Raw genomic sequence first — 21,503 nt, forward strand, 5'->3', positions numbered from 1 at the left:
TGAACGCCATAAACCCAGAAAGAAATGCTTCGGTTTTCGAACATGCCTCGGAAGTCGAACATGCCATGCGGCTTCCGCTGAGGGCAAGATCCTGAGGCCCAGCTGTCAGCTGTTGAGCCTTCTGTTTTCGAATATTTCAGAACTCGAACGGTCTTCCGGAACGGATGACATTCAAAAACCCAGGTACCACTGTATTTAATTTTCTGAATTGCCATTGACTCATTTCTAAAGTGGGAGCAATACTATCTTGTAGGTTCTGATGAAAATTGGGGCCTAGCACAAGGAGGGCACTTAGAAACTGATACAGCCATTACTGTTTACGTAATTGTGTCTCATGGTTATTTTTTTTTCTTGTTACACTTTTGAAAATGTGTAGAAATTCTATTCTAGCAAAATTCCTAGTAAGAATTCCAATGTGTTGAATGTGTCCATCTGAGCCTGCTTGGTTCCAGATTTGAAGTCAGGTAATGATGCTGACTCGAGTCCAGGGGTTTGTTCAAACAAACACCAAGTAATTAATTTAGCTCTTGCCATTTAAAATAACTTGGATGAAATTATCCATCACATATTCACAGGATGAGATACCTTTAAAGGGTGAGATTGTTGGTATATGTGAGGTTTTGCCTGAATAAATCTGCATTGTTCTACAAAGTTAATTAAATTTGAAGACATCATCCTAATGCCTCCATAACTTGATTTGGAAGCCTTAATTCTTGCTTTCACTTTTTTTCTTCTTTTGACTTTCTCTGGAGCTCTAGGTCAGTCAGAATCTGTTGGTTGCCCTCACCCACAAATTCGTGTGAACTGTTCCGCCTCCTTAAGCAGATTTCGAGACGAGGGACAGTAGTTATTGTGGCAAAGGTCGTAGACAGTTGACTAGATTTTGACCTAGTTATGGTAAAAGTTTGTTTGTCCCAAATGCTTCCAGACAATGAACCTATGAGTAGATTCTACCTAAATCTTTTCACAAAAATCCATGGAGACAACACTGATCGTCAGAAGTTTTCACAGGAGGATCTCTCAAGTTTGATCTCCATCTGTGGGTCCCTGGGATCTTGCAGGGAGGATGGCTGAGATTCCCCCATTCTGACAAGCACAGATACTTGGGCCAGCCCGACTCTTGTCTTAGTATCATTGTGTATCTGCTATCAGGGCAGTGAAGTGACCTACTATACATGTAACGAACATGTATGTATTTTGCTAACTCTTGAAAAAGGTCTCAAGTAGAGTGAAACTTTGCTTCAGTAATTTTTGTGGCTGCCTGAACTACAGTCATGGTTCCGGTATTTCCACTACTTTGTTATTTTGTTTGTTTATCTACTTACCCATACATTTACTCAAACAGCTCTAAACTCTGAATTTAGTGGGGAGACTCCATAGCTTTTTAACAGTAGATTTGTCAACTTGAAGTCCAACTTCCCAGAACATCACTGCAATATGCTTCTTTGCTAGAAATTAGGTGTTTCCAATAGAAATTAAGTGTGTATCACTTGGATTCTGGACAGTTTGTCGGGTAAGGTTTTGTTGAGATTGTGACTGATAGAGGGTTTGACTAGCAATGTTTAGAAGCAGGAGGGTACATATGATAAACCATTGGTAACATATGTGACTTTTAAGATATCTGCATATTATTTTGAGGTTTAATTCATAGCAGGAGTCTCTCCTCTGGTTTCCCTTTGAGTGTTTTGCTTTCAAAATAACATGTAGTTGCGTTCTCACCAAGAATGGCTTCCACTCAAGAAGTGTGTGAATAGATCTGGCTTGAGACAGTAGTCCTGTTGTGATATTAGAATGACAAACCATTGCAAGACTTGTATTGACACATCTGAATCATCTGAATGTTAAAGTGTCAAAAACAAGGTAACTTGCATATCTACTAGTATAATGTTCCAAGGACACTGTATTACAGAAGATAGCAAAATATTGTATGAAACTCTACCAGTCCACTAGGGGGTTTCATAATTAAGTGCTAAATTGGCACAGTTGTGGCCTTTTGCAGTGGCGATGCACTACTAAGTACCAGTCACTTCAGCCTGCTGATATACGCTCCCCCACCTGGACTGTGTTGTCAGGAGTGCCAAGCGGAACGACTGAGTTTCTCTGGAGAGAGTCAGAGGCTTTACGCCTGGGGAGGCGCAGGCCTGTCAGGTTCACCTGTTATGATTACACTGAACCTTGTCTTTCATAGAGCTGATCTGGAAGGATTAATTGATACAGAATAAATATTTCCTTCTCTAAGGCAGTATCATGTTAACCTTTGGGGCACAGTGGCATGAAAAGAAAATAATATTACTGGAAAAGCTGTCCAGAGCAGTGACCCCATGGGACAGTGTGCAGGCTTGCAGTCAGCCTGGTGCAGACTGGGAACGCGGTGACACGGGATTTTAGATTTGAAGAAATACCAAGAGGAAGAAGTGAATTAAGGTTTCCCCGTATCCTTCGTGACATTTCCTTTCCGCAGTACTTGAGAGAGGTCAGTGGGATGCACCATCATTAGATTGGGATGGGAGAAGATGTAAACCTTTTAAAGGGTATTATTTTCCACCTGTTAGGTGAATTTTGCCTGGTCTGTATCTCTAGTTGGCAACTTAAAAACAACAGCTTAATCTTTTGGAGGTGATGGTTGGTGTCCCCATCATTTGTGGACAAGTTGACCGTCAGTGGTTACAGTGCCCTGCCAACAACGGTCACTCTGCAGACGGAGGTTGAGCAGAAACCAATGGCCTTAGCTGCACACCATCTGCTCCCCTCTCAACCATGCTGTCCTCACACTTCCCGGTAGATGATCAGCTTTTCTCTTAATTTATGTCTCTGTGATTCAGCTTCCGATCTGACTTAGGCTTTTCTTAAATTAGGCAGATGAAATTATATTTTATTGGCATTTCCCAGCTTACAATGCATCGATTTTTTAAATTGGAACCTTAGAACGATTCTGTGAAATATGATAAATATTTTGCCACTTAAGGAATGGGGAAGCTCTGAGTCGTTCACCTGAGACCCTTTGGCTAATTATGCACCGAACCTGAATCCCATGTCCTCTGACACAGTGACCTACCCACTTCTGTATGCTCTCAAATTATCAAGATTCAATACCTCATTAACTTTCAAAATACTAGTTAGAGGTATCTCTTTGTTACCCCAAGGTTATTGGAGCACTATAGAAAGGTAATGTATTTGTCTTTCTCTGACTTATCTCACTTAGCATAATACCCTCTAGGTCCTTCTATGTTGTTGCAGATGGTGAGATTTCATTCTTTTTTATGGCTGAGTAATATTCCATTGTATAGATGCATCGCTTCTATATCCAATCATCTACTTAGGTTGCTCCCATGCCTTGGCTATTGTAAATAATGCTGCAGTGAACATAAGGGTGCATATAGCTTTCTGAATTAGTGTTTTGAATTTCTTCAGGTAAGTATTCAGAAGTGGAACAGAGAAAGACAAATACCATATGATTTCAGTTATATGTAGAATCTGAGAAACAAAATAATAGACCAAACAAAACAGAAACAAACTCATGGATACGGAGAACAAATTGATGGTTGCCAGATAAAGGGGGGTTGGAAGGATGGGTGAAAAGCTGAAGCGCAAATTACTAGTTATAAAATAGTCATAGAGATATACTGTAGTAGCCTGAGCTGAATGCAGTGCTATGTGGCAGAAAACCTGAACCATTTTCCAGGAGGAACATGGTACATCTAGACTCTCTAGCAGTCATGAAAAATGAACAAGATATGCATCTAATAACAGACAGTGACCTTTAATACATATTAGTAAAATTTTAAGAAATATAATTGTACAAAGTTAGCTCATTATTGGGAAAAGCCAATCTGTATACCTCTGCATTGAGCACACGCGTATATAAATGTATAGAAATAGGCTTGAAAGGAAGTACATCCCACAGTTTGTCAGACTATGTGGCTGCGCCTGAGAGGGAGATGGAGTACATGGTTGACCTTGAACAACACGGGGTCACTTATAGACGGGTATTTTCCAGCTTACTTTATTGTAAGAATACAGTATATATTAACCAATGTCACCCCAATAAACGTAACAAAAAAAGAAAAAAGAATACAGTATATATATAATACATTTAACATAGAAAACGTGTTAATCCTAAAGCTCCCGGGAAGCAGTAGGCTATTAGTAGTTAAGTTTGGGGGAGTCAAAACTTACATGCAGATTTTTGACCCCACCCCCATGTTAAGGGTCAACTGTAGTTAAACTTGGAAAGAGAGTTTAAAAATTTTCAGTATTGTTTGAATTTTCAACGAGGAAAATGTGTTTATGTGTAATTTTTATTTATGAATGACTTTAGAATATGAAATAGCTTGTGCAGGTGGAGGCCTGGAGATGGGCATTTCAGGTAGAGAGAGGGGAAGCACAGCAAAGGCATGGGATGTCCCAAGGAGGGTGTGCGAATGTGTGGTTTCCACGGCGCAACAGGAGAGCTGTTCTGCTGGGGCTTGTGTCCTAGATAATTGGGTGCAGGTCAGCTGGGTAATGACAGCTTTCAGCAGGCTTTTCAGTGAGTTAGGCAGATACGTCTGCGGAAGCCAAATGGTTGGATGGAAACCTCACCTGGAAACCGAACTTCGCGTGGACTCTTGGCGCCTACAAAGCCAGCTGCTGTGTTTGGTTGTTCTTGAGAACTTCCCCATGACTAGATCGTGTTTGTCAGGCGAGGAGAACGGTGACCGGTTTGTATTTTAACATGAAGGAAAGACACACGAAGCTTAAGGTTTGTGAGATTTGGTCCTGGCCGGTGTGCTCAGTGATTAGAGCATCAGCCAGAGCACCAGAGGGTCTCTGGTTTGATCCCCGGCCTCGGTCGAGGCTCATGTGGGAGGCCACCAATCGATGTGTCTCTCACTTCAGTGTTTGTCTGTCTGTCTCTCTCTCCCCTCTCCTTCCCTTCCACTCTTTCTAAAAATCAATGGAAAAAATGTCCTCGGATAAGGAATAACAACAACAGAAAAGTTTACCACCTTGCTGAAGGTAGCAGGCATCACATATCCTGGTCAGAGTGGCGGTGTCTCCATATAAAGAGCAGGGTCACCCTCCTCCCTGTCCAACTGGTACTGTCCTGGGTGGCCTAGACAGATGCTCAGACAGACTGAAGTGGTTTCTCTGGTTTAATTTTGTGTGAGAGACACACCTGCCATGTACATGCCGGGCAGGTGGGTGCTGCGTGGGCCAGGCTGGGCTCCTGGTTGTGTGGTCGGGAGAGGCTACTCACTGTGTCCCCCTGGAAAGCTTGCTGCACCAGGGGCCTGTGATTTGGGGGCACACTCTGTAAGGGAGAGAAAAACTCTTTCAAACTGAAGTTCTGAAAATTAAGTTTCTCAGTAACAAGACTTGAGTTAAGACTAAAAATAATTAAGATTAAGAAAGACGGTAACTTGCAAATGCTTTCGAATCTGAGCTCACGCTGCAGAGGTTTGTAGAATGTTGTGCTCATCTGCTCTGCCGGGTGTTCGGGCTCATTTTGGTTTCCTTTTTGGGGCCATTTACTTGGTGTTTGATCAGTGAAATGAGACCTTTTATTTTCCACTGACTTGAGTTTATTTGGGGAGGTGCTAACAAAGACTTACCATAAATGCTGTGGTGTGGTGTATATAAAAATTTCAAGGTTACTGAAGAAATATGCATCTAAATTAAGAAATACTTTTAGTAGTTACTTTAAAAGGTAACACATCACGGTAATGATTCTTTTGCTAAAAGGACCAGACTGCCCTGGCCAGGTGGCTCGGTTGGTTGGAGTGTCATCCTGATGACAAGGTTTGGGAAGCAACCACTGAATGCATAAATGAGTAGAACAACGAATCAGTATTTCTCTCAAATTAATAAATAAAATTAAATAACCAGACCATTTTTCTTTAGAGCAAAACAAACATAATCCATGATTCTCTGGTTTGTGTTGTTCAACACAACACAAACTCCTGAAAGGAGTAAAAGATACTGTTTTGCTGCCTCAGCTTTTCTCCCACATTTATCTGTGTTCAGAGGGGGTTACGGGCGGGAAGAGAGAGTGATGAAGATGGGTCAGAAGATGGGTTGAGAGAAAACTGTTTCTCTGGGAGACAGATGCCTGCCTCCGTGCTTCGTCTGTCCCTTTATTCCTGCTGACACCCATGAGCTGGAAAAATACTGCAACGGGCACATCCCTCTGTGGCAAAATGCAATTAGCTTGGCAGGATTAATTCATTTCAGATCCCTGTGGTTTTCAAGGGTCTTTAAAATAAATATGAGATATTACAGAGATCAGATTTGAACAGTTTGTTCCAAGTGTAGCATGAAACAATATACATATGCTCAGTACGTAAACTTTTACATGTTTCCAGAAAGTGTCTTTTCTAGAAAATAGAACATTTTGGATGCTGTGAACAGGTGCATAATTATTGATTTGTGGTCTCAAACACTATTTCTCCAAAATAGAATCCACTTAAGAATCAATTTTGAGAAGTGATAGTGTTTCGTAAATGCCACAAATGGGGAGAAATGACAATAGGCAAAGCTAGCTGATGAGAACAGCTCACATTACATTGAGTTCAGGTTCTGGTCTAGACACTGATTAACTCTTTGCTCATATTATCTCCCTTATTTTCACAACAACCCTATGAAAATGGTAGAATTATTACCTCACTTTTCAGGGAAGGAAGCTAAAGGTTGGAAACGTTACAGCTAGTGAGTATGAGGCAGGCTTCTTGCGTAGGTGACTGGACAGGGAGCGCAGAAGTCCATGAGGGGAGGGTTGAGGGATCCAGAGAAGGAAAGTTCATTCAAAACAAAACAAAACAAAACAAAACAAAACAAAACAGCAAAACAAAACAACACGGGCTCAGTGGCCTGACTGCATTGCTTCTTTCATCCATAGGATAGTTTCGATTTTAATATTGCTGCCTCATATTAGTCTTCCCGTGAAACCATGAAGCATCGTTTTCTGCTGAGAGTCACTCTCATGGGGGCCCTTCAGCTGCCTACAGACATAAACATTATAAATCATCATTTTGATGCATTGCTCCTAATGCTTTTTTATGAAGACACGCTCTTGCTAAAAGTTTGTGTTCAACGTATTTATAATGTTGTTCTTCTATGAAAATCCTCCTTTGAGTGTTTTCCATACCCAGTTGGTTGCTCACCGGACGCTGCTTCTCTAAAGCAAAAGCAGATGCAAATAATAATGTATTTGGTCCCTGTGGAGATAGTTCTCTCTAACTTGCCAATTAATTCCCATCCTGTTTCCTTCACTCTCTGGGTAGTTAGTTACCTTTTGGGATTTTCAGCATTTATGGAGCTATTGATTGGAGAGGAAATTTAAGGGAAGGAAAGAGAAGGGAAAAAGAATGAACGAGAAAATAAAGCCATACACAGAACAGAAGTCAAATGACCATAATCTTAGTTAGAGGCCAAATATAATGCAACATGAGTGAAACAAAGGGATTATCTTTGAGGAGAAGGAGAAGCCAATGTAAATGAGTCTTTTATGTCAATTCAGTTTTATATTTGCTTTAATGTCATTATTTATTTGAGGCAAGCGTTATTCTGTCCTTTTACTTTTTGTCAGCTGACTGCTTGGTAGGTGAGAAGTGAGTGCTTGAGAACTAAAGAAATGTGGCTTCTTAATCCTGGCTTGAAAAATTGTGACTTTGGAAAAGTAACCTAACTTCTCTTTTCTTGTCCACACAATGATGTTGATAACCCTTAGCATAGATGGCCACAGGAGTTATTGATAAAGCTCTGAATGCAGTGCCTATCAGATTGGCACCAAAATGGTAGTTATTGTTACGCATAGATAAAAATGGATTAAGTGTGAGCAGTATAGACAATGTATAAGGGATGATTTGGGAGCTCATATTACATAATTGACAAGTACTCTTACTTTTTGTATGAAAAAACCTGAAGTAACATAAGGTAAATTGGGTCTGGATGCTTGATGATGATGATAATGGCGATGATGGTGGTGATGATGGTGATGATGGTGGTAGTGCTGATGGTGGTGAGGGTGGTGGTGGTGAGGGTGAGAGTGGTGGGAGTTGTAGTGAGGGTGATAATAATGGTGGTAGTGATGATGTTAGTGATGGTGGTGGTGATGATGGTGAAGATGGTGGTGTCTGGTGAGGGTGATAATGGTGATGATGGTGGTGATGATGGTAATGATGGTGGTGGTGATGGTGTTAGTGATGGTGGTGGTAATGGTGGTGAGGGTGGTGGTGAGGGTGATAATAATGGTGGTGATGATGGTTATGATGGTGATGATAGTGGTAGTGGTGATGGTGGTGGTGATGATAATGGTTATGATGGTGATGATGATGGTAGCTTTCCCTTTTCCACACAGAATGTTCCCCCAGACCTCTCCATCTGCACCTTTGTGCTGGAACAGTCCCTCTCTGTCCGGGCCCTACAGGAGATGCTGGCGAACACGGTGGAGAAGTCAGAAGGGGCAAGTACTTATTGTAGCACTTTTTTATGTAGTATTTTAAAGAACTGGGCTGCTCTATGACTGATTTATTTCACAGATATTGGAGATTTTCTTTTTGCTGAAATAATTCAGTACCTTTTACTTGTGTTTTCCTTGAGGTTGACTTTCTGCTTCATCTAGCGAACCTGTGATGTCTTAAAGAACTTAAAAAATATATAACCTCAGGATGATCCATGTCATTCAACCTCATTCTTACGTCTTTGGTTTAAAACGGTATCCTTCTTTGAGCATTTATGTGTTTTCTTCCATCTTCAGAGCTGTTATTGTTACTGTTTTAATTTGTCATAATCTTTATTTCGTTTTCAAAAGCCTCTAGCATGTACTCTGTCCTAAGCGTCTTTATGGCCACAGCGCTCACTATTTCAAGTAATGAAATTATGGTGACACAGCTTTAGTTGACTGAACTTCTGCAAACAGCTGATCATTTTCTTCTGCAAATTGAAATTCTTATTCTGTCTCCTAGTGCAGACAGTGTTCTTTGCAAGCTTATTTGGTAATTTAAATTATTTTCCATGCTGTGACTTGCTGTAACTAATTTCTGAGTTATTACCAATTCTTAGCCAATTCTTTAAAGTTTAGAATTAAGCAGGAGGATGAATGTTCAAGTGTTTGTTTTCTTTTTTGGCTCTATAATTACTGCAGGGCATGGTTTAATAAACTACACTGTTTCCAGGCATGAAACAGAACAGTTTTTGCCATTATTTTTCTGTGTTGCTTCTGTTGTTAATCATAGTTCAGGTCTGATAAGTGAAGAGATTGAAAAACAGTAATACCCTGTTCGACAGAAAATGAGCCATCAATTATGACGTAATGTACTTTCACTAGCCGCCTACTTTTAAAAATGTTCATGCTACACAGTTAGGATTTGAATTGGCTTGTGCATTAATTCTAAGTTAATTTAAAATTTTTATAGTATACTACTAAGTATGGAAGAGAAACCTTAGTGATTTTTATTTTATGTTAGGCTAAAAGCTTATTTTATGAAAGATCCAAATGTGTACTTTAATTTTCCAAGTTTATTTTTGGTTACAACAAAGTTTGAAATTACAGTATTAAACTATATAAAGTTTAAACATTTTTTTCTATAATGCAAAGCTTTTGGAGTGGACACAAATTAAAGAGGACTAAAACACTTCTCAATTTGACTAGCGTATTTCTCCCTGGAATAAGCCTCCTGGTCTTTAGATGCTGCTCATGCACATTGGCTTTGAAATTCAAGTCTCTCTTTACAGAGAAAGTCATTCTTTTTTTGCATGAGCATCGAGGAAAATATATTGTCATTTCATTGTCTTTGTAGAAACCAACTTACGACTAAATGGCTTTACATTTGATTTTGATATTGCTAAGCAGCTTTTTCTAAATCTGAACTTTTGAAAAGATGTTTTATCTCTCCTAAAGTCATGGAGTTGGACTAGGCCAGCTCTAAATTTTCTGTGTATACATGAAGTGTTGGAAATACTGTTTTAAAATTCAAGCTTACAATATTTATTAGTAAGACATTCTGGACACCACTCCACAAAAATATTTTTATTTTGCTGAGTTTTATTGTGAGTTGCAGTCCATCTAGAAAGGTTCTATCAGAGAGAAGGTGGTAATTATGTGGTGGGTGGAACACCACCTTGTAAGGCCCAGCAGAGCTACCATAAGATGCTAATTAGAAAAAAATGGAGAGAATCCTGCTACGGGAAAGGAATATGCTTCATTGAGCTGAATTTCGCTTCTACTGACTTGTAGGGAGAAACCCTGTCAGATTACTCAAAGGGCTGCTGTGCTTTGGGGAGAGAGAAATTCTGTCTTAGAACAGAGTTTTAATTATACACAGAAATGATATTCAAACTATTTAACAGCTACTTGGGCACAAGCATCAATTAATGAGAGTGGACCTCAGCTAGCAGTGATGCTAGAGGTGAGTCCTAGAGAGACTGTAGGGCTTCTGAGTGACTTGGGGCATTCAGGAGAGGCCAGGGGTGGTCAGCATGAGAGACACTTGAGACTTGGAGCCATGACTGTTGACCAAGAATGACAGATGTTGTCCCCTGTAACGGCCATCTTAATTATAAAACTGCAAATAGCTATAGAGTGGGTCTGATTACACATGACCAGGGGATGCTGCTGGCCCTTGTCGGAATCATGAGTTTGGCCTCCACAGGTATCCGCATCCCTGTTCCCGGAGCCTCATAAGTCACTAGCCTCTCCTTCGAATTCACCACAGGAGTCGATGGAAGCCCTGTGTCAGGCAGGTTGTCATCTCCAGCTTAGTCGATTATATGCGGTAGCTTTGCTTAAAGAAAGACCCACTTTTCCTGGGATGAAGTGTGTCAGCAGGGTGATGCTGATTTTCATGAAATTTTTCTTTCCTTTTAATTAACAGTGTATCAAAAAGAATCTTACGTGTCCCAGAGGGGAGGGGGTTGGGAAGCTGGGTGAGAAGATGGAGGGATTGAGAAGCCCAGATTGGCAGCTACAGAATAGTCATGGGATATAAAATACAGCACAGGGAATTTGGTCAGTAATATTGTAATAACTGTGTATGTTGCCATGTGGGTACTAGACATAAATGTCTAACCACTATGCTGTGCAACTGAAACTAATATAATGAATGTCAACTGCAATTGAAAAAATTAAAATTAAAATTGATAAAATCATTACATTTTTTTTTCTCTTTAGCTTTCTTTATGAAACCTTTCCTTAAAAATAGGTCTTCCTAAATTTTTTATGTAATTAAATAAGTTGAATAATACTGATACTATTTAATGTCCAAAATGCTGTCATATACACATAGCAATAATACAAACATACCTGATGATGATGAGGAAAACATTTTCACCTAGAACCGTGCCTTTTCGTGCTTAAGTATCATTTTGCTCATGCTCTTGGGTCCCACTGAGTAGATGCTTGGTTTTTATAAAGCTGCAGGAAACCCAGCAGGGATTTCCACCATCCTGTGTGCCAAAACAATCATGAAAATTACTAACAAAAGGAGATGTGGAAGACAAAACAGGAGAAACATTACCTAACATATGATTTTGATCCCATAGCATTGCTTTTTGTGACTGTTAGTAAAATAATTAAATTTTTGTGGCACAAAAAGCATTCTGAAGGATTTCATCTGAAGGTATTCTTAAAAAGATCTGTTTAATTTTTAAAGTGTCTAAGAACTAGATCTGATATACTGTATATAATTCCACTGAACATCATTTAGCTTTTTGTTCTTACTCAAAGTACATCAGTATTAAGTAGGCCAAGAGCTGTTTGTCTTCACCCCCGTAGCTGCTCACAGAGCCGGCACCGTCCTGCAGGTGGGAGATGTTCTCCCAGCAGGAGGAGGAAGCGGTGCTGGGGCCACGCGTCCCTTCGCCTGCATCCCGTCAGGGCTCTGCACGCGCACCCCCGCTTCTGTCCCTCCTCTGTCCTTCTGGCTGTGTGGTCCCGGATGACTTGTGCGCTCTGCAGCCTCCTGTCACTGTTAAGACGTATTTTGCACACTGCTAACAGAGACAGGGCTGACCAGCAGGGCTCTGGGGCCTTGAAGAACCAACTGTGTGAGAACACCAGCTCTGAACGGCGCTCTGCAAGGCTAGTGATAGTAGCTGATGGCGTAGAGAGAATATTTGCCATGCATTTAACAGTGGCTCTGGTCATTATTACATACTACATACCCGAACATCCCCTTGGCCGGACTGTTACTACTCCCTGCTGCCTCTCCCTGGCCTTGGCAGCTTCTTTCTCTGCGGCCTTGGCTGGTTTAGTACCCCCTCCCCAATCCCCCAGTCGCCCCAGTCTCATATCCAACCAGTTCTGGCACATGGTTCTGCCAGTTTAATGATGACACAATTATGTTAAAATGCAGAATCAGTGATAGCATTTGTTTATTTCTGTGTGTATTTGGTAGATAGTTTAATAACTTAAATGATCTTATGCTCTGGTATTTATTTTATCATACCTTATTTAATTCACAAACATTTTCAATGGAGACTTTCTCCATACAATTTTATTTATGTATTTTAAAATATGTTTTTATTGGTTTTAGAGAGAGAAGAAAGGAGAGGGAGAGAGTGACAGAAACATAGAAACATCGATGAGAGGAAAACATAGATTTGCTGCCTCCTGCATGCTTCCTACTGGGGATGGAGCCCGCAACCCGGGCATGTGCCCTGACTGGGAGTCAAACTGGAGACCTCTTGGTTCGTGGGTCAATGCTCTGAGACACACTGGCTGGGCCAATTTTATTTTTCAATGTCTACTTTAATTTTGGGATTCCAGGATTCCATTTCATAGGAGCACAGATTTTAACACAGGTGACATAGTGTTATGGAAAGAATGTTGGTTTTGGGGTCCATGAAGTTTATTGAAAATTATTATTTTTTCAGGTATCTTTAATAATTGTCCCTTGTTGAAAAGGCATTGCTTTTGTTTAATGCCATGAGTATAATGAGTGGCTTACTTGGATATTCTGTTTAGGAGAGTATATTTTAAAATGACAGCATTGCCTGTCCTTTCTGCCTCTGGCTTAGCCTTTCCGACGGAGTCGTAGGGCCTGGCCGCCTTTACTTCGGCTCGTGCCCGCCTGACTGTCGGCCCCTGTTAGAGGATTATACCTTGAAGCCAGAAAACACCTGCAGCTAAGCCAGCACCTTGCCTCTTCTCTCCGCCCTTTGGTGGGGAAGGAGGTTGGGACTTAGAGTTTAGGTGACTGTGACTGGTATCGTTGACTCAACTTACGCCATATGTTTTCCTCATTATTATAGGTTATAGGTAGGTTAGTGTAGTTTAATTCATGAATGATACTTCAAGAACTATAGCATTCAGAATGTGATATTATAAATGTTATGAATAAAACATAATAATTGATTTATTTAATGCAAATTCATTTATTCGAGCACTTATAAGATGTGCTTTCCAAGGTTCTGTGGATGGAAACATGAGTAATAAGTGACTTTCGTCATCAACACATTCAGGCTCATGCAGGTAAAGGAAACATTACAGTACAATTTCATGTGTGTTGTCATAAGAGTGTGTAATTACAGTGTCTGCATGAGGACTGGGTGTGTGGAACTTGTTATGCCTTTGAATTTTCTACAATAATTTCAGTAATTTCTACAACTATTGAACCGGGCAGAATCCTTGTCCATGGGCTCTACAGTCCGTGCTTTTCAGCTCCTTGTTGTGAGTGTCCTGTAATAAGAGAAGAGCAGTGGGGGACCCTGGGGGTGTCACTGCCGCTGCAGGGGGAAGAAAGAGAGGAGGGCCCCGGGGCCGAGGGTCTGAGAGGTCAGAGCAAGGGGAGAGGTGGGCAGGACGCCGCCTGTTGTAGTGTCCATGGCTGCTGTAGCAAGTACCACCCACCTGGTGGCTGAAAACACCATGGATTTATTATCTTACAGTGCTCAAGGCTAGACACCTAAATCCGCCTCCCTGGGCAGAATCCAGGTGCTGGCAGGGCTTTGTGCCCTGTGGGGCTCTGGAGAGACTCTCTTCTGGCCTTTTTCAGATGACCTGCTTGGCCCACGGCCACACCCCATCTCTAAATCCAGCAACACGTGCTCATGTAACACGTTCATAGGTTCTGAGGATCGGGATGAGGGTGGCTTTGGGCACCATAGGTGGCTTAGTCCATCGTGGGAGCGGGCGTCTCAGTGCGATGTGCTGACAGGGTCCAGTGAACACCCGAGAAATGGAGCTGACTCAGGATGGAAAAGTGCTCTGGGTCTGACAGGAGCCTGGCGTTCCTGTAAACCAGTCAATATTAATTTCGGTCTTTCACATACATAGTTCATACATGACTCACATTTAACTTTATTCCCTGAAAAGTTTCTGGTATTTTTCGGTAGTTCCAGAGTGGCTCTTAGTGCTTCTATTCTGCCCTCTTCTTCTGGGGCATTGGCACAGGCCCAGGGCCACCGCGTCTGAAACACTGACTTGTCCAGGCTCTCGGCAGACAAGCCAAGGATCCAGAGTTAAAAGGGCTAATATTGTGTCCACCTGGTTGAGTTTATTTGTGTTTCTTCATTAACGTGAACTGGGGTAGTGTGGAAGAGAGAAAGCTTGACCAGCCTTGCTTGGGGTTTATATAAATAGTCTGTGTTCTACACAGTATTAAGAGTCAGTCTCACAGGTGTCCGGTTAATGACTCGTGGGAAGAGAGGCAGTTTATTTAACCACTGGATGCTATTCATCCATTTTCAAATAGGTTACCACTCTGCACACCCCATGTCTCCATTAAAATTCAGAATTAAACAGTTGGGAAGTAAAACTGTGACTACACTTTAAATACCATGGGGACGGTGGAGGTCTGCCTCTGAAGAGAGCAGGCTGGAGGCTCCCACTCTCACGGCGCTTCCTTGCACTGGCCTCCCAGGCACGTCTGTGCCGGGCTCCAGTCAGGTGGCCGCTCAGTCTTTGTTCATTTGTTTGATTAACAGTATTGTCAAAAGTAATTAGTGCCTAGCATGCATACAATATAAAAATCCACTTAAATTTCAGTTCAACTTCCAGGACCATTTCAGTCTTTGGTTCTCTTAATAGAAAGACAGCAGTGCATAGGTTGGAAAGGCTCCCTCATAGCCCCCTTCCCTCGACGATCACTCCAGCTGAAAGGTTGGTTTGCATTTATCTAGAACACCACACGCAGATGTAGCTTTACACAGCGGCGTCATATTACGGACTGTTGCGCCGTCTTTCACAGCTTAGTCATCTGTGGCTTAAAAAAATAAGGACACGGAGCCCAGAGGACAGGGATCAGGTGCCAGGGTGAGACCCTGGCTCCGATTCTCTTCAGCGTGCTGCCCTGTTCTCCTTGCTGTTGGCCTCGTTCTTAATCTTGCTTCCCTCCTGGTTACAACGCGGCTGCTGCAGTTCCAGGGGTGATAACCGAATTAAAACTATCTGTAGGCACAAAAAGAGGTGACTTTGTTATTTTTGTTTTAGAGAGTAAGCAACTTTCCTCAGAACCCCCTGCTGGACTTCCCCTTGTGCCCACTGTCATATATTCAAGCCTGAATCATTTACTGGCCCGGAAAATGGGCCACCACACTGACCAGAGCTTGGGGAGGGAGAGGACAGGGCACCTCTACACCATCAGGGTTTCTTTTTGGACGAAGAAAGGTGGTCATGTGTGTAAATGAGTGTTGGATAATTTCTCATTTGTTGCAGTGGAAAGCAGACATGGAGGTCACATCCTTATGCCTTCATGGAATATTTATTCGAATTGAGATCCTCTAGGTTCTTGTGCCAAACTAGGTCTAGTGAGTGAAATCCTCACCAAGGAAGAGCCATCAGGGCCTATACTCAGTTGTCTCCGTGGCTGGGAAATGGGAAACCTTTGTCCCCTCTTCACCTGACTGATCCATACTCACTGCACTCACTCCAAAAACGTGTCAAGTTGCTGTTGCGAATTCTGGGCTAGACACAGAGATAAACAGGAAAGAGTGCATCCTTGCTCTTGAGGAACTTAGCAATTTCATAGTGAACAGAAAAGGTAAATAAATCCTTGTGATGGGGGTGACACGCGCTTTGACAGTAGTTCAGTGAGACTAGGAAGGGGAGCCCTAGTTACTCTCCCAGCTACTAGTTACTCCTCCACGAAGTAGCACATCCCATCCCAAACAGCTGACATCCTCAGCAGGTCAGAATCCTGAGAAGCTGATGGGTTAGTCAGTTTATGTTGTGGATAATACTATGTGACTAGCTATTTATGTTGAAACTGCAATTCCCAAATATCCACTGTAACTTAACATTGCATTTCCAGAGCCTGGGTTCTGTTCACCTCGCTGTGCGGGAACATCCCTGGTAAAACATGAGCATTGCTCTGGGAGTGGAGCTAAATGCTAATAAATTAATATATCTACTAACTGGGCAGGGTTGTTAGTCAGCATCTTGTCCAGAGCCTCTGTACGTAGCCATGTGCCTGTCCTTCAGCTGTGAAATCAGGGCTGTGATTTAAAGAGTGAGTGCGATTAGAATCTCCTAACAGGCTTACAGCTAAAATCTTCACTGAGCAGCACTGTGTCTACTATGTAAAATGTGGCCGTTCGTCTATGGTTGAACCCTCATCTTGTTTTAACTGTCTTCCTGGCTCTGGAAAGACTACTTTCCACTCCGAGGCTCTGGATGTGGCCTGTTTCTGGGCATTTGGATGCTGTTTCCCAGAGGGCCAGCATCAGACTCAGTGAGGAGGCCGGTTCCGTCAGTGTGGAGTCCAGCTGCCTGCACAGTTGCGCCTGTTTTAGATTATGAACCTTGAAATGGACAGATTGTTTTATTTGATTCGCATCATGACATTTAGACATCTTCCTCAGATTTTTTTTTTGTTTAAAATGATGCAATATTTTTAAGTATAAATATTTGATAGCAAATGAATCAGATGGTAAATTTATGTGACAAACTATTCCTAAATGTACCAGCGACATAAAGATATTCGTAGTCTATTGGGAAGGCAACCTTTAGTTTTTAATTTTCTTAAAATTTAAACTTTGTTTTCTTAAAACATTCTAGTCTAATCTGAGAACAAACTTCCCTCTTCCACCAACTTTGCCAAGTGGGGCCTCCCCTAACCAGCACTGTTTCTACTATACTGTCTGTCCCCTTATAGTGTCCACCCACGAGGACGGGGCTTGGGGCGTGTCCACTTGCTTCCATCAACCCCAGGACAGGGCCTGCCATGACACGAAGTAGATTTTCAATAAGTATTTGCTGACTCAAGGGATTGTAAGATAGAATTTATAAACCAAAAACTAAGGGTCTGGAAAGTTCTGAAAAGCCTGTTTCTGCTGCAGAGTGATAGTCTTGCACCTGAGCCTGTGAGGTGAGGCTGTTTCATCTCGCCTCCCGACCGTGGGAGGGAGGGAACATTTCCGGAGGGAAATGAGAAAATGAGCGTTTGCAGCTAGGTGACCACACATTTTCGCTTACCCAGCATAGTCCAGGTTGACCCCTGAAGTCCGGCTTATTTCCTGTTATGTCCTGCTTCCGCTGTCCCGCATCCCAGCCTGGGTGAGAGATTAAATGGCCACCTCCAGTCATGGACGTTTGTGAATCAGAGGAAAGTGACAGAGCCTTTTCCTAGGAAAATACAGCTAATATGCACACATATAAAATCTTTCACAGAGTTTCAGCCTTGAAGACCTAAAGCAGTGCAGGCAGCTCCTTCGACTTGAAGCCACACTCCCAGAAGCCACACTTTTTTTGCAATTGAGCTGTGGAGAAAGACCAAGACCAGTGGGTAACCCAAAGATCTGAGAGATCACAGGGACGTGCTGACAGCTTGAGGCCAGTGCTGACGGGACAGCCAGCTATGCTCATCTGGTTTCTGAGATAATGGCGAGGCCATTAGTGCTAAGGCCACCTGGAGCTGAGTTCTTTATTGGGATAGGAAACCTTAGACCTGTCCTTGGACCATCCCAAGGCCATGCACGGGACGGCCTTCCCATTGTTGTCCTCAGTCAGCATGGTTTTTGAGAAAGACAAGAAGACACGTTGAAAGCACTGCATTATTGGACACAGAGAAAAGTGTCCCGATGAGATTAGACAGTGCACAGAGAGTCAGATAAATGGCTGGTGAGTACAGCAGAGATGCAGGGAAGCAGCAGTGAGCCAGCGCCGTTGAGCACCTCGTGTGTTGGAGGCAGCTGACCTTGTGCAGGGTGCAGGTGCATCGAGAGTGGCCGCTCCTGGGGGAGCGTGTAGAACTGTGTAGAGTAAACACAGAGAGCCGAGGGGCCAGGTTTCTCTTCCAGGCCAGGACAGAAGTGTACTGTGTGCACTGTGAATGCAAACACTCAGTAAATGCGTTTTATTGTGGGGGAGAGGGGATGAAGGAATAAAAGCAAGATTCCAGGGTCAAAGGTAAAAGCTGGGGTTGTTTATACACCCATGGCCTGGAGGTTTGGTTTTGCTGTTCTGCTCATGGTTTACAGCAGAGAAATAGTAGTATGTGCAACTGCACTGTTAGGGCTAGGGAAATGATTACGCCATGTATTTATTCACAAGGTATAGTCCCTGTACTTCCACAGTGGGTGTGAGGTGGATGCTGCACAGATACTTAAATTTAGCAGATTTGTATGTGTTTTCCCCATTAGGAGTGTGGTCCCCCTGGAAACCATTCACACATTGCTTAGGAAGAGATCTGTGCAGCTGGTGGATTTGGCCAGTGACTAGGTAACCCTCGTGGTGTTCTGTCCAGGACCTGCTTGATCATGTCTTCTTCTAGCCTTTATCTTGCCTATAACTGTTGTGCAGACTTCCCCTAAGCAGACTGTTTAATTGTTACATGAGCTCAGTTTTGTCTTTTTTAATTGATAGAGAGAGAGAGAGAGAGAGAGGAACACCCATGTGAGAGAGAAACATCCATTGGCTGCTTCTCCCATGCACCCCAACCAGGAAGCAAACCCGAAACCTGGGAATGTGCCCTGACTGGGACTGGAACCCACCACCGTTTGGTGTAGGGGAAGCTGCTCCAACCACCTGAGTCAGCTGGGCCACACTGGCCAGGGCGCGACCAGTTTTGATGAAGGAATTTAAGGCCCGGGTTTTTCTTTATGTCTAGCTGTAGCTGGTTCCTTTTACTGTTCACTCCCTGCCCATCGTGGACTTTCTGAATGTGATGTTTTCCCAGCTACATATTCTCATATTCTTACCACAGTAATTCTTCATTTAGAATTCGGGGCCTTCCATGAGTTCACCCCATCCTTTTGGGTGGATGTCTTCCACAGTTCTCCCGGGCAGAAGTAATATTTCTTCTTGTAGAATTCCATATCACTGCTTTTTAAAGTTTTCTCACATTTCTCCTAATTTATATTATGTATTAATTGTCTGATATGTATTTTATATAATTTCTTTAGAATATGTTTTTTAATGTCTGAAAATGTTATTTCACTCATTTTTAGAGCAGTTTTAGGTTTATAGAGTTTTAGGTTTTAGAGCAGTTTTAGGTTTATTTTGGAAGGTTGCACACACTCCCTTCCCATTATTAATATCCTGCGTTAGTGTCCTGCATTTGTTTTGATGAGCCAATATTGACACTTGGTTCTCACCCAGAGTCCATAGTTTACATCAGGGTTCACTCTTTGTGCTGTACCTTCTATAGTCTTGACAAATGTGTAATGTCGTGTTTGCCATTACTGTGTCACAGAGCAGTGTCACTGACCTAAACGTCCCCTGTGCTCCTGCCCCGGCACTCCCTGGTGACCACTGATCGTTTTACTGTTTCTCTAGTTTTTCTTTTTCCAGAATACCAAGTAGTTGGAATCATATAGGGTGTAGCCTTTTCATACTGGCTTCTTTCACATATCAGTATGCCTTTAAGGTTTCTCTATGTCTTTTCCTGGCTCCATAGCTCCTTTCTTCTTATTGCTGATATTCCAAGGTCTGGATGGACAACATTCCCCTAGGTGCTGCCAACTTTTGGGAATTATGAATAAAGCTGCTATGAACTCGCGTGCAGGTTTTCATGTAGATAAAAGCTTTCAACTCTTTTGGGTAAATACCAAGGAGTGTTAATTGCTGGATTGTAGGTTAAGAGCATGTTTATTTTTGTAGGAGACTGCCAAACTGTCTTTCAAAGTGGCTACACACTGTTGCTTTCTCACCAACAAGGAATGAGCGTTCCTGTTGCTCTACAACACTTGGTGTGGTCACTTTTCAGAAAGTAGCCATTTTAGTGGGGGTGTGGTGGTGTCTTATTGTCATTTTAATTTGCATTTCCTGATGACATCTGATGTTGAGCACCTTTTCATATGGGTATTTGCCTTCTGTATATAGTCAAACCTCAGTTCTCAAACGTCTCCCATCTCGAACAGTTTGGTTCTCAACCAAGTTGTTCATGGAAAAATGTCTCAGTTGTCGACCAAAACTTCAGTTTTCAACCTGACAACCTTTTCATGCTGATACCTCAGCGTGACAGAAGTGTCTCTCAGGCAACAAATGAAGGGGAGAGTGCTTTCGTTGGTGGTGAAATCCAGACTAGCCCAATTTTAAAAGTTAGAGAGGCATCAAGGTGCTGATGTTGCTGAGGGTGTGACAGGCAACTGAAAAGGTGGAAACACTGTTGTTGATTCCCATAAAGGAAAAGCAGTTAGCTGGTGACAGCCTTTCCAAGGCAGTGATACGTGGAAAAGCGAAGATACTGCACTCTTGGAACGAGTGCTGAAAGGGATTCGGTTAAGGCAACTAATACATTAGACACGTACTGTGTATAAGAAAGGTTAAAACAGGGACTCATTAGGGGTCTGAAACAGATTAATTCAATTTACATTATTTCTAATAGGAAAAAATGATTTGGTTTTCAAACAAATCGCTTCTCGAACAGCCTTCCAGAACAAATGTAACTGCAAGAACCGAGATTCCTCTGTATCTTCTTTGGTGAGATGTCTGTTCAGGTCTTTTGCTGAGCTTTACATTGGATTGTTTATTTTCCTGTTGAGTTTTAAGAGTTCTTTGTGTGTCCTGGACACCAGTCCTTTATCAGATGTGAGTTTTATAAACATGTTCTCCCAGCTGTGCTTGTCTTATCCTTCAGCTACCAGTGTCTTCCACAGAGCAGCAGATGTAATTTTAATGGATCCTAACTCATTAATTTTTCTTTCATGGATCATCCTTTTGATGTTGTATCTGAAAGTCATCACCAACCCAAGGTCACCTAGATTTTCTCCTGTGTTATCTTTTAGGAGTTTTACAGTTTTGTGTGTTCCACGTAAGTCTGTGATCCATTTTGAGTTAACTTTTGCAAAGGGTTTAGATCTGTGTCTAGATTCTTTTTTTTTTTTGCATGAAGATGCTCAGTCCCAGCACCGCTTCATGACAAAGATTATCCGTGTCCATTGAGTTACATCTGCTCCTTTCCACAGGTAGTTGCCTGCACGTGTGCGGGCCTGTTCCTGGGCTCTGTTCTGCTCCCTGACCTGGTTGTCTGTTTTGTCTCCAGGGCCGTAGTCTTCAGTCTTGATTCCTGAGCTTTGCAGCGAGTTGTGATGGTGGGCGGTGTCGGTCCTCCTGCTCCCCTCTTCTTCTTCCACGTGGGGTTGGC

The 21,503-nt window shown here is 42.4% G+C and overlaps 1 protein-coding gene across 1 annotated transcript in view; it reads left to right on the forward strand.

Annotated features, from left to right (window-relative positions):
• The window catches only part of RYR2 (ryanodine receptor 2), a 472,766-nt gene that overhangs the window by 141,002 nt on the left and 310,261 nt on the right, over positions 1-21,503 (forward strand). Inside the window, exon 3 of the mRNA XM_081124070.1 lies at positions 8,339-8,443. Within this exon, the coding sequence (XP_080980196.1) occupies positions 8,339-8,443 (105 nt within the window). The remainder of the gene's footprint in view (positions 1-8,338; positions 8,444-21,503) is intronic.

This window comes from Miniopterus schreibersii (genome assembly GCF_964146895.1).
Source record: "Miniopterus schreibersii genome assembly, chromosome: 21".
NCBI classification, from domain to species: Eukaryota; Metazoa; Chordata; class Mammalia; order Chiroptera; family Miniopteridae; genus Miniopterus; species Miniopterus schreibersii.